Here is a 12,787-nt window from a genome sequence, read left to right as displayed (position 1 = left end):
GAATGATCAATAAAAAAAATAGGAAACGAACCTAAAAAATAGAAAATGTTTCATGCAAAATAGGAAAACGATCCATAGAAAATTTGGAAACGATCCGAAAAATACAAAAACGGATCCATACATAATTGAAAAATGATCCATAAAATATGAAAAATGCTCCATAATTTTTTGGAAACGATCCATCCAATGATACATAAAGTTTGGAAAATGATCCATATAAATATGAATTCAATAAAATCATGGCAGTTTCGTAAAAATTACACACTCAAAACAGATTTGCGGGCTCGGCAAAAACGCGCACAGCCGTCTTCTCAGTAAAACTATCAGCTAATATCCCAGCAAAAAGTGACATTTGTTAGCTGACTCTCAGCAAAACGATTGCCGAAGCTCAGCAATGAACTGTCAAAATTGCTGAGATCTCAGCAAAATTGTTGTTTGCTGATTACTCGGCTGTGCAAATCTCGGCAAAAGAATGGAAAAATGCTGATATCCCGGCAATCTGAATTAAGTGTGTACACTATAGGTTTATGTATCATTTCCTAAATTGTATGGATCATTTTTAAAATTTTATGGGTCACTTCAAAAATTTCATGGATTATCGCCAATGTTTTATGGGTCGTTCTCCTATTTTCTTTGAATCATTTTTCATATTTTATGGATCGTTTTCATATTTGTTATGAATCGTTTTACTATTTTCTATGAATCAGTTTCCAATTTATTAGTGGTCGATTCAGCTATTTCATGGAACAGCTCATGAAATTCTGGTATTTTTTATTGCTATATTTTACGAAAAGAAGGGACCATTCGATATTTTTTCATGGATCTAAATGACAACTTTATGGATTTCAGGTTTGCTTCTATAGAATATTGAAAAGCTATCATTTGGTCATTTTTCAAAGATCGTTTAATAAACTTAATGTTTTCGATTTTGTTCATGTTTGAATGTTTCTTCAGAAAAAAAAAAAAACATAACAAATTGTATATATAAATATGCTCAATTCTTTCAGCCCGAAAAATAATTTCCAGCTGATGAATTCGATGGCTTTTCGAATTTATTCAGATAACAAGTTCTGAAATGGATTTCACTCAGTGGTGTAGTGATCTTTTACGTGCGGTTCAAGATTTATCGAGAAACCACTGATTTTACTCGCCTGCAAATCAAGCGCCATTAAATTGAATTGAAAATGTTACACGAATTATCCAAATAATATTGCTTTGTGAAAATTATTTATTAATCCATGTGAAGTTGCAATATGGCTGACTTACAGTGCTGTTCAAAGTGTCTTAAACTAGTCCAATTATAATTTGAATTAAACCAACGATTTGAGTTACAATAATTATTACTGATAATGGAGCATCCGTTTAATACGTGACGCTAAACCGTGATTTTTAAACCCTTCTTCCTCCGTGACACTTTTATCTATAAAAATTCTAATATTTTTGTATGGTCCGTAACGCTCGGCCGTACTTTTCCTCTCCCCCTGGAGCGTTATCCAAATTATGAACAGTGCCTTTGAGGTATACTTGAAATTCCGTTATCAAAAATAATGTCAACCTCTCTTACATTTTTATTAGTATAAAGTATATGTATTTATATTTATGAACGGTACAGTAATGTTAAAAGTACTGCTGAAGAATTCATGCATTTCTACAAACTTTGATTAGAACCTATTGGAATAACATTGAAAATGCATCATTATGACAACAATCTAACAGAATGATAGTTGTGTATCATTAAAGTTTATATTGTGTCTCGATAACATTTCTAAAACATACTCATATAAAAAATAATAGCTTTGTTTTAAGACAATCATAACAACATTAAAATAACATAATTACAACTTCTTCTATAATAAGACTAGATCTGTCAAATGTCAAAGTAACATTGTCAAGAATTGCAATGTTTACTTTTTTGATAGTCAAAATCCTCGCCAGTTATTACAGATTTCTCGAGATTTCCAATGCAATGCGTACATATTTATTGACTATTTATCTGATCAACTCGTACGCAGTAATCCACGAGTGCTCCAACTTATAAATGCAACAGAATGAATGGTAAGGAAATTGACTTGCAGCACAAGAACGCTTAGGATGTATGTGATAGGAATTCATTGCAGTTCACATCTGCTGGCAAACCATCTGCAATCAGCACTGTTAGTTGGGGCAACCAAATGCTGAAGTGAAAAAAAATTGCCACATCAGGAAGCTGAGGAATCCATGGTAGATGTGAGTAGGTCTCGCTAAAAATTAGTTGGTTTCATTGTAATCCTGTTTGTGGCAAATAAAACTAAAATGTTTGCTCTATTGAGCAGATCTCTAGTTGATGCGGGTCAATCGCCAATTGTGTTCTAATGGTTCTAACTGCTGCCGTTCAGGACAGAAGGCTGAGTGAGTCTGTTGAATGAATGCAAAAATTGATCGGTAACACGATTACTTTGTGTTTTGATGCTCGAATAATGTTATTTATTAGTATAATAATCATATTTTATACATAATGAAGCAGATAAGCAAAAATCAAATATTCTTGTTGTTTGTTATTGAAAAACATAATTACAGCTCGATAATAACACAAGATGTTTTCTGAAACTCCTATATGACATTTATAATGCCTCTTTAAAAATGTTGATTTTTTTGCTGGTGCTCTTCCCAAATTATCTATATGAGTTTTTCGAGGGATGTCTAGTGGAGTGCGTTCCGGATTTTCCTTCAGAGTTTGAAATTTGCGTTGCCCAGAAAATTTCTTAACGAGTCCGATTAGTTTAACGATTTTGCCTATTTGTTTAGGTATTTTTTTCAATAAATACATTTGTTATTTATCTTCCCCCCTCGTTGATCCTCCTATCATTCGATCATGGAAAAATTGTGTCCAGGAAAGCAAGAAACTAAGAGAAACTCTGAGGACACCAAGAAAAACCAAAAAGGGAAATGCCATCGCCACATATTTCATCGACGTTTTCTTTTTTGTATTCTTTTTCTACATGTTTACCGTGAAGCAATTCATTGTCAATAAGTGCACCGTCAGCCACATGGTGTGAACACTCCTGTCCTAGAGAAATCTAGAGAAAACTCTGGAACACACCGGACCATTTTTTAAAGGATTTTTCTGTTTTTTTTTCAGTCTAATTGCGAGGTCAAAAACAGCAATTATGTTCTCTAACTCCGGCGTTTCTGTCCGTATTTGTCGGAGTAAGAGAATATAAGATGGTTTTTGATCTCACAGTCGTACTGAAAAGCCAGAAAAATTCCTAAAATACTACAAGAACAATCGGAACCAATTGGCGAAAATACCGGCAAAAAATATGGAAACAAGTGTAGAGAAATCTCAAAAGGTAATATTTCAGAAATTCCGTGAAGAACCAAAAACTTTTTTTCAAAGAAAACTTGCAGATGAACTTCAGAAGAAATCCTGCAAGGAACTCGCAAAAAAATGCCAGGTATTCATTTGAAACAAAACCCAAAGAATTCCTGTAGAAATCCAGGGGCAAGCTCTAATAAAATTCTTGGGGTATACTAGACGGAATACCGAAAAACGCATTTCCTTGAAAGACCTACGGAACAAGCCCGGAATGAGCCCTAGGATAAATATAGTGGGGCCTCGTAGCCGTGCGGTTAGGGTCACCAAGCTTCTAATCGCACGATGCTATGGGGTGAGGGTTCGATTCCCGCTCCGGGCGATGAAACTTTTCGTGAGAATAGTTTCTTCTCCGTATCCACTGGTGCATGCTCCGTGTGTCCCTTGTCTAGTGTTTAAGTTTCATTCAGTCTGTGCAGCCTCTGGCTGAAGACGGTGTCCGCGTCTTTTTTTTTTTTAATATCCCATTGGTAAATCTGGGAGCCGAAAAAAATGTCTGGATGAAATCCCGGGAGGAATTTTTTTTTTTCAGAAATCATGCGGGAACTTCGGAAAAAAAATAGTCATCACAGGGCCACTGGGCGTTTTATGTGTTGCCTGTTGTCAAGAATTCGTACACAAAAATACGTGGGCTCTAAGAGGGGTTACGGGCTCTGAAGTCCTAGGTACATTCAAATATTGAAAGTTGTGTATGGACTAGCGTTGGGCAATTTTGAATCGATGTACGCAACATCGAATCGATTTTTGACATTCGATTTCGACCAGCCAATGAGTGGTGGGACAAAAAGTAAAATTAATAGGTATTTGTAATGGCCTTACCCAGGTAACCAATAAGCAGTAAAAATGTCATTATTTCGGCACTATATGCGCCTTTATAGCAGGTCATTAAATGCTAATCAGCCGTATATGTGCCATAAGTGCTAATTAAGGCGAAACTGGAAGCATTTCCTCATTTTTTGGTTTTTGTTTTTTTATTAAATAACGAAGCAATATTTTCAAAATCAGTTTTCGTACACATGTAGGGTATGGAGGTATGGATCAAAGTATCATCTGATTTTTTTTTGTGGTGGAAAATATTTTCCATTTTTTCAGAAACAATTTTTTTTTTAATTTTAATCAAAAATGGTTTCCGCAAAAACGAAAAACATTTTCCACCACAAAAAAACATCAGAAGATACCTTGATCCATACTCTACATGTGTACGAAAACCGATTTTGAAAATATTACTTCGTTATTTAATAAAAAAAAATCAAAAACCAAAAAGTGAGGAAATGCTACCAGTTTCGTCTTAAATGCAGGTTTTGGCCCGATATACGACTGATTAATAGCTTATCCCTCCTATCCCCCAGTTGTTGCTATTCTTTTTTGGTGATTTCGGCCAAATTAGGATTCGATCCATCGATCCTCGGGTCGACGATGGTGCTGCACAGCGCCATTGATAAGATAATGTGCGCTGGATTTGATTAGTTCATGTGCGCTGGATTTTTGATCTATTTAAGGCTTACACCAGCACCGTGTTGGGATCACGCTAACGGTCAAGGTTTGATTATTAATAATGCAAATGGCGATACGTCAACTTGACACAGCTAAATAAAACTGGGGCATTCTTCTTCTTCTTCTTCTTCTTGGCGTAACGTCCTCACTGGGACAAAGCCTGCTTCTCAGCTTAGTGTTCTATGAGCACTTCCACAGTTATTAACTGAGAGCTTCCTCTGCCAATGACCATTTTGCATGTGTATATCGCGTGGCAGGCACGAAGATACTCTATGCCCAAGGAAGTCAAGGAAATTTCCTTTACGAAAAGATCCTGGACCGACCGGGAATCGAACCCGTCACCCTCAGCATGGTCATGCTGAATACCCGTGGGGCATTATTCACAATAGATATAAAAACTGGTCGCAGTAACTTATATATGTACCCAACAAGGAATAAAAAATACACCAGCAGTTGCTTCGTTTTGCTATGGGCTCAGCAGGTGTTGATATTAAAATCAATCATAGGAAACCAACAATGGAATTAATTTGCCAAAGCATGTTATTCCCATTGATTTCCTTCGTTGTTACCTATGAATGGCAGTACATGCTAGTGATAGTGGATTCTACAGCCGTGGCAGGTACATTAAAAAATTGAAATATGTTGTAGTTTTAGCATCACCCATCTCTTTTAGCAGTTTTATGGCAATAAAGTAGCAGTTATGATGCCTGGTAACCAAAACTTACCATGCATTTGAAATGCTATGCAACTGCTGTCAGATTTGAGGTAGCATTTAAATTGTTATTATAGGGCAGTTTAGCCGACGAATTGCTATGATACGGTAGTACGCAGGTCGAATGCAGATATGAAACAGAAATACTGCTTATTCAAATGCTTATTGGTTACCTGGGTAGTGTTAACACATCAAGCCTTTGTTCAAAGTTGAAGCTAAATGTATCTGGCAACTCTAATTATCTCAATTAATATGTTAAAAACTACACATGTACTTAATTGCATAGTTAGCTTACCACTTTGGGGTGTCGTTGTCACCATATTGCAAACGGTACTGGGTGTCAGCGGAGGACTGGCAGAAGGTGTTCGCTGTATCACACGCGCCCCCACCAGCATGGCGTAGTCCGGCGATGGTTCACTGTGCGGATATGACGGCGACATTCCGGTTCCAGATGCGGGGGACATGCTCTAGAGAAGTAAGTAGAAAGCAGACAGAATCGATATTCACAGTTTGGGGGATGCTGGGAACCGAATCTTAGCGAGAGCAAACTTCCTACCTCACGGGTGTTGTTTTGTAGCATACAGGTGCACTGTTGCAGGCGATGGATGGGACACTGGTTCTGCTGCTGCGGGAAACCGAAAGGTTGCGCTACCGTCGCATGCAGGGAGTACGGCTGCGGTGGCTGATATGGTGGTGGAGGTTGGTTATGCATACTCGTGGTTTGGCTGAACCTGTTCCAGTAGTATGTTCAGTGGAGAGAAAATAGACTTTGATAATAACAATTCTGATTGGCCCCCACTATGATTGTATTAGTATCTTATAATGATATTCCATGCAAATGTAAATTATGTCTTCTATATCTCATATTCTGGATTACGAAATGCTGCCCAGTGCAACTGCTAGATTTCCAATGGAGATCATGCTGAACGAACAAATCTTAAAGGATCTAACACAGACATGCTACTACCTGAATTTAAAAGTTTCACTATTAGACTAATATCTCAAGAAGCCGCATGCATCCAACAACTAGACTTATCCTTGAAAGCAAACGAAGTCAAGAAGTTATCTGTTTTACCGACTGATACGACCTTCGGTTAGTACGGATAGTCCCATCACCGGGCGATTCAATTTGAAATTTGTATTTAGTATGATTACTCTCGCGATTACATTAAGCGATACGGGTGATGGTATGAGTGAACCACAACTGTTGCTTTTTTGCTTGATACTGACCCTTTGAAAAAATCAGTCTGATGCAGGGTAAGGTCATCTGCAAGCGATCCAGCCAGTTGATCTAGTTGAGCCTGTCCTTGTGCGTTGAGTTCCGTTTCTACCGTTTGACCTCCGTCGGGATTGTCGGCCAGCTCTGCTAGATCCGGTGGATAGGTCCACGTGTTTTCGATGCCTACTATCGACTGAATAGGGCTCAACCGACCGCAAGAACTCGCATTCGATGATGCACGTTGCCGAAAGTCGGGGGACAGTTGAAAGTTACCACTAATAATTGTAAAATGGAGGATAAACACATAAATAATAAAAACAATGAACCAAAAAACTTGAAACCCATAACTTTGAGCTGCAAATAATTGATAAACGACTCATTCAATGCTCTAGAAAAAGTATCTACGGGAACACATTGAAAGCAGATCAAATTTGAAGAACTAACTGGAGTGCGAAGAATAATGCTTCACATAAGTTCGCTTAGATACTTACCTATGCAACGGACTCTCAGGAAATGAATCTAGGTTTTCGCTAACACTACTGCTAGGTGACGGAGTGGCATCATTTAGACTGGTTGCTGCAAATTGATGGAACATTTTAACGTTTGATAAGAGAACAGTTTCCTTGTAAGTACGACCGCAAAACACTCACTTGCTAGTCCCAAGGCCGCCTGTTGTCGTATCGCTTCGACCCGCTTCCTCACTCGACCCCTTCGCTTCTCGTACTTGGAGGTCTCCATCGAGGCGGCCCTCCGACGAACCGATTTTCCGGGTTTCGCATCCGGATTCAGCATCCACCAGGACGATTTGCCGGTTCCTTCGTTTTGCACTCGCATGAAGCGGTTGTGCAGTGATAGATTGTGCCTGATTGAATTCTGCAATGAGAGACACCAAAGAAAAAGAGGCAAAGATGAAAATTTATGGCTTTCCGACGGGGAAAGAAGGAAAAATGAATAAATTACAAATAAATAATCGGCCAACGAGAATCGGACCACTATACCACCGCAGGCTGGGAAGTGACGAGCGGGTGTTGGTGGAGTGTCTAATTTCGAATTATTGCGGGAATTGAACACGAAGCGAATATCGAACGTTGTGAACTTTCCTTACATTAAGCATAAAGTATTGCATTCTCATAGATTTCAGCAAGTTCCAATGGTACCTTAATGTGAAGATTTTAAGACATGATTTGGGATCACGAGTGTTTGACTAGAGAAGATTTTTTTTCTGTGAATTTATTTTCCAAATTTTAAAAAGACATGTAGTGATCATACAACCTGCTATACTAGGATGGTTTCTAAACAAACTCCTTCTACGTGTCAGTTAGTGCAACCTGGACAGTGTCAGACTTCAGCCAGATTGCGAAGGTACATCCCGAGCGTTTGTTTGTTGAGCGTTTGATTCGGTTCAAACAACGTTTAATGTTCTGGCATCCAGCGGCTGCGAATGAAATGCTGTACAAAATCGGAGATATCTCCCCAGCCAACACACAATCACATATGATGTTGAATAGAATATCCTTCAGCGCGACGGGGGCAACGTTGCCCCGGTTCCTACAAAGTTCCAAACGTTGACTAGTGTTAATATCTTGTAGTTCCAGCGTTACGAGGTTAAGAACGCTTGTCAGATAAAAGGTTTGCAGCACAGTACTTCAAAGCTAGACGAGAGAATAGAAGATATCAGGTCTAGTGATGCCAACAGCGCCAGTGGTGAATGGTATCGCTCAGCGACGCCAAAGCAATGATTGGCTCGACGAAGAGTGCCAAAGAGTGACGAACGAGTAGAATATTACAAAGAGTCGAATACAAAAGGCCGGTATATGCAAGGGTGACAACATCAGAAAAAAAAACGCAAGAATCGAGAGTACGATTGTTGTAGCGCAGAAAACGTACCAGTAGGTCGCTAAACTGACGGTTCTACAATTCAACGCATAGATCGGAACGATATGCGGAGGTTTCATGCAACTGTTGATGGTGCGTGGCATAAGACTACGTCAGAAAATTTGTTTACATACAAAACAATGGTGACAACCAGGTGAAAAGAGCACTTCGAATATTTGTTGAATGATAACCCAGGAGCAGGATAACCATAGATAATGGCGGCTAAGCAGTGGAACTACCAACACTAGATGATACTAAGAAGAGCCTTAAGGAGCTAATAAGCTTCGGTTAGTCACCATGATGAACTTTCACTGCTCTATATTCTGACAGAACTCCGTTGATCGAGAAGAATCATTTGAGTACCACTACTTTTTTGCTAATTAAAAGTTTACTGAATTAAAACTCAAAATTAAGGATTTTGGAACTCTAAAGGTTGTTACAGGATTATTAAATTCTGAAAAAATGGAAAAGGAACTCCATTTGTAATAATATGTTGAAAAATTAAACAAGTATTATACTAAACTTATGTGCTTGAAAATTTATGTGCTGGATGGTAAACAAGACTGCATTGAATAAGGCTCTATGAACAAAACATGAGATTTTTTTTTTGCAACAACGGCTTTGCTTAAGAACAGCACAGTCATACTAAAAGTGATTGTCCAAGGCATTTTTTATAGTGCCTATTTCTTGTTAGTGGACGAAGTGGTTTCTAGTTGGTCGCTCGTATAAGATTTTATCTTCATCACTCTCTATGAGCGGCGCGATGTCCTACCAGAATCGAACTTTCCCTGTTTGTTGAAGGAGCGATGGCTTTCCCTCTGCAGAACGCTCCCAAGCCGCCATTAGATTCATGGCTGAGAAAAAGATTTTTGTCGTTTCACTTTGCCTCCCTAGTGCCAAATTTATTTATGTGACCTAGCCGACCACCTGATTTATGTTTTTCTGTTGACAATATTGATTTTATGTTTATTGAAACACTGGGGTAGATCGTAAGATATATCTATAGTTTTTGTGCCATAAATGTTAAATGTTAATGAAAATGCTAAGATAAAATTCTTGCAAATTCTTTATTCACCTTTTAAACGACTATAAGTTTTAGTTATTTGTTTCCAAATTTTGTTATACAATGATTAGAACACATTTTTTTAATGAAAATATAAAATGATTTTTTTAATGATGAAAGGATAGTTTGAAATTCTCTTGCAGTTACAAGCACTAATTTTAGCATAGCAGGTAGTTTATGAACAACTAATGTAAAATTTAAATTATTTTTCCTAATTTACAAAACAAATCGAAGTCGGTGTTTTTGTGACTTGCCAGTCTATAAGTCAGCCGAAATTCAGTGCATTTTTATACCCATAGCAAGAATATAGCTACAATAATGCTCTTGATAACATGTAGAATTAAGCTATTAAACGTACACTGTCTTGGCTACGGGTTGCATGTTCAGTCAACTCCTACCGGCGCACGTAATCGTAAATTTTGATTGATTGACAGTAATCGTAGCTCTCTCATCGCGTTGAACAGCCACTGGCACAGCCACATGACTTCACTCACTCACCACTAATATGCATGCATCCATCGAACTTTGGCGATTGCTCACGATAATGATGATTATGGGAATCTTTTACCGCTGCCGATACCTACCGTCTAGCGGCGGATTCACGCTCGTATATTATTATATAGTGCACTTACTGATAACATCATCTACTTAAAGAGCGGGGTGTAGTTGCACCGTTTAACGATGTGAAATAATCACGTTCCTTGCAAATCAATGTCCATGCACCGTCGTCGTCCATCCGACTGCCGCAAGCCCCACCCTCCAGTCAAGTTGAGGCGGTTTCATTTCTTTCAAATTATGAAAATTGTCCCAGCAATTGTGGTTAAGCTCATGAAATCAATTTTCTCAATTCCTTGTAATGGATGGTGCTTCTCATTACTATTCAGATCAATGTCAAATCATCGAAAGTGGGCCATTACCCGTAAAATTCGATTCTGTAATGATAAGGACTTTCGATGGCTGGGTGTGGGTATGTTCTATTGGGAGATTTGGAAGAAATATTGCTGAAAGGTGACTAGAAACATTTTTCTATGATATGCATAATTCTTTACCCCAACACAAAGTCTTATTTAAACAAAAATGGTCTACCAAAAGTGCAATGAAAACAATGCACACACAGGAGTTTTATTTGGCTGTAATTATAAGGGTGTATTGGTATGTCTGGCACGGAAAAGTGGCCTCTTCCCAGCAACTACTCGGGTAACCACGGTTGGGACTTTGGCAGTTGGCTGCCTGGAAACGGGAGCAGGGTTTCTTCTGCAAGCCTGAGCATCTGTTCCGCATGTTAGGTGTGGCTGATTGACGTCCGAGTGCCGGTGAAGAACTATATGCTTAACTGTGCAAAAACAATTGCTGGAGACGTGGAACTTTCGGACTCTCAATTTCTTCGTAAATACTCGCATACTCGTAAAACTACTGAAAATCCACAGGTTCGAAATAGCACTGCAGGAAGAGTCTTATATTTGATCCATAGCGCGAATGGTTACTTACCTTACCGGTCAGGCTAAGGCCGGGGTGGCCTCTGCTGTACATATAGCCGCCTCCATTCCACTCGGTCCATGGCTGTTTGTCTCCAGTTCCGCACTCTGCGTAGGGTCCGCAGATCGTCCTCCACTTGGTCGACCCACCTAGCTCGCTGCGCTCCACGTCTTCTTGTACCGGTCGGATGACTCTCGAGAACCATTTTAGTCGGGTTGCTATCCGACATCCTGATGACGTGACCCGCCCACCGTAGCCTCCCGATTTTCGCGGTATGGACGATGGTTCCATCTGCACTCCGCCGTAGATGGTACGCAGCACCTTCCGTTCGAAAACTCCAAGGGCGCGTTGGTCCTCTGCACGTAGGGTCCATGTTTCGTGCCCATAGAGGACGACCGGTCTAATCAGCGTTTTGTAGATGGTTAACTTCGTGTTACGGCGAACTTTATTCGATCGTAGAGTTCTGCGGAGTCCAAAGTAAGCACGATTTCCTGCCACAATGCGCCTCTGAATTTCTCTGCTGGTGTCGTTGTCGGCGGTCACCAGTGAGCCCAAGTACACGAATTCTTCAACCGCCTCGATTTCATCACCGTCGATATGAATTCGGGGTGGCGGGCGCGGTGACTCCTCTCTGGAGCCCTTTGCCATCAAGTACTTTGTCTTCGACACATTAATGACTAATCCGATTCGCCTGGCTTCACTCTTTAGTCGGATGTACGTTTCCGCCATCGTCTCAAATTTACGAGCAATAATATCAATATCATCGGCGAAACCAAGCAGCTGAACGGACTTCGTGAAAATCGTCCCACTCGTGTTTATCCCCGCTCTTCTTATTACACCCTCCAAAGCAACGTTGAACAGCAAGCACGAAAAACCATACCCTTGCCGTAACCCTCTGCGAGATTCGAAGGGACTCGAGAGTGTCCCTGATACTCGAACTACGCACATCACTCGATCCATCGTCGCCTTGATCAACCGTATCAGTTTATCCGGGAATCCGTATTCGTGCATAATCTGCCATAGCTGTTCTCGATCGATTGTATCATACGCCGATTTGAAATCGATGAACAAGTGATGTGTGGGCACGTTGTATTCGCGGCATTTCTGCAACACCTGGCGGATGGCGAACATCTGGTCCGTTGTAGCGCGTTCACCCATAAATCCAGCCTGATATTGCCCCACGAACTCTCTTGCAATCGGTGATAAACGGCGGCATAAAATTTGAGAGAGTATCTTGTAGGCAGCGCTCAGTAGTGTGATCGCGCGGTAGTTCCCGCAATCCAACTTGTCGCCCTTTTTGTAGATGGGACACACGATACCTTCCATCCATTCCTCCGGTAATACATCCTCCTCCCAAATCTTGGTAATGACCCAGTGTAGTGCTCTCACCAGTGCTTCTCCACCGTATTTTAGAAGCTCGCTTGGTAGTTGATCTGCTCCAGCGGCTTTGTTGTTTTTCAACCGGCCAACCTCCTCCTCAATCTCTTGAAGGTCAGGGGCCGGAAGTCTTTCGTCCTGTGCACATACCCCTAGATCTGTTACCACGCCACCTTCGGTACTTGCAACGTCGCCATTGAGGTGCTCATCGTAATGCTG

At 40.1% G+C, this 12,787-nt stretch overlaps 1 protein-coding gene across 7 annotated transcripts in view; it reads right to left on the bottom strand.

Moving 5' to 3' along the window:
* The window catches only part of LOC109419224 (forkhead box protein O), a 223,204-nt gene that overhangs the window by 58,660 nt on the left and 151,757 nt on the right, over positions 1-12,787 (bottom strand). For all 7 annotated transcript variants that reach the window (XM_062846016.1, XM_062846017.1, XM_062846018.1 and 4 more), the window contains 5 exons: positions 7,428-7,650; positions 7,269-7,353; positions 6,789-7,052; positions 6,115-6,289; positions 5,854-6,025 (listed from right to left, as the gene is read on the bottom strand). In XM_062846016.1, coding sequence (XP_062702000.1) covers positions 5,854-6,025; positions 6,115-6,289; positions 6,789-7,052; positions 7,269-7,353; positions 7,428-7,650 — 919 coding nt within the window. The remainder of the gene's footprint in view (positions 1-5,853; positions 6,026-6,114; positions 6,290-6,788; positions 7,053-7,268; positions 7,354-7,427; positions 7,651-12,787) is intronic.

This window comes from Aedes albopictus, chromosome 1 (assembly GCF_035046485.1).
Source record: "Aedes albopictus strain Foshan chromosome 1, AalbF5, whole genome shotgun sequence".
Taxonomy (NCBI): Eukaryota; Metazoa; Arthropoda; class Insecta; order Diptera; family Culicidae; genus Aedes; species Aedes albopictus.
The sequence above is the reverse complement of the archived record's forward strand: the minus strand, read 5'-3'. Positions and strand labels throughout refer to the sequence as shown.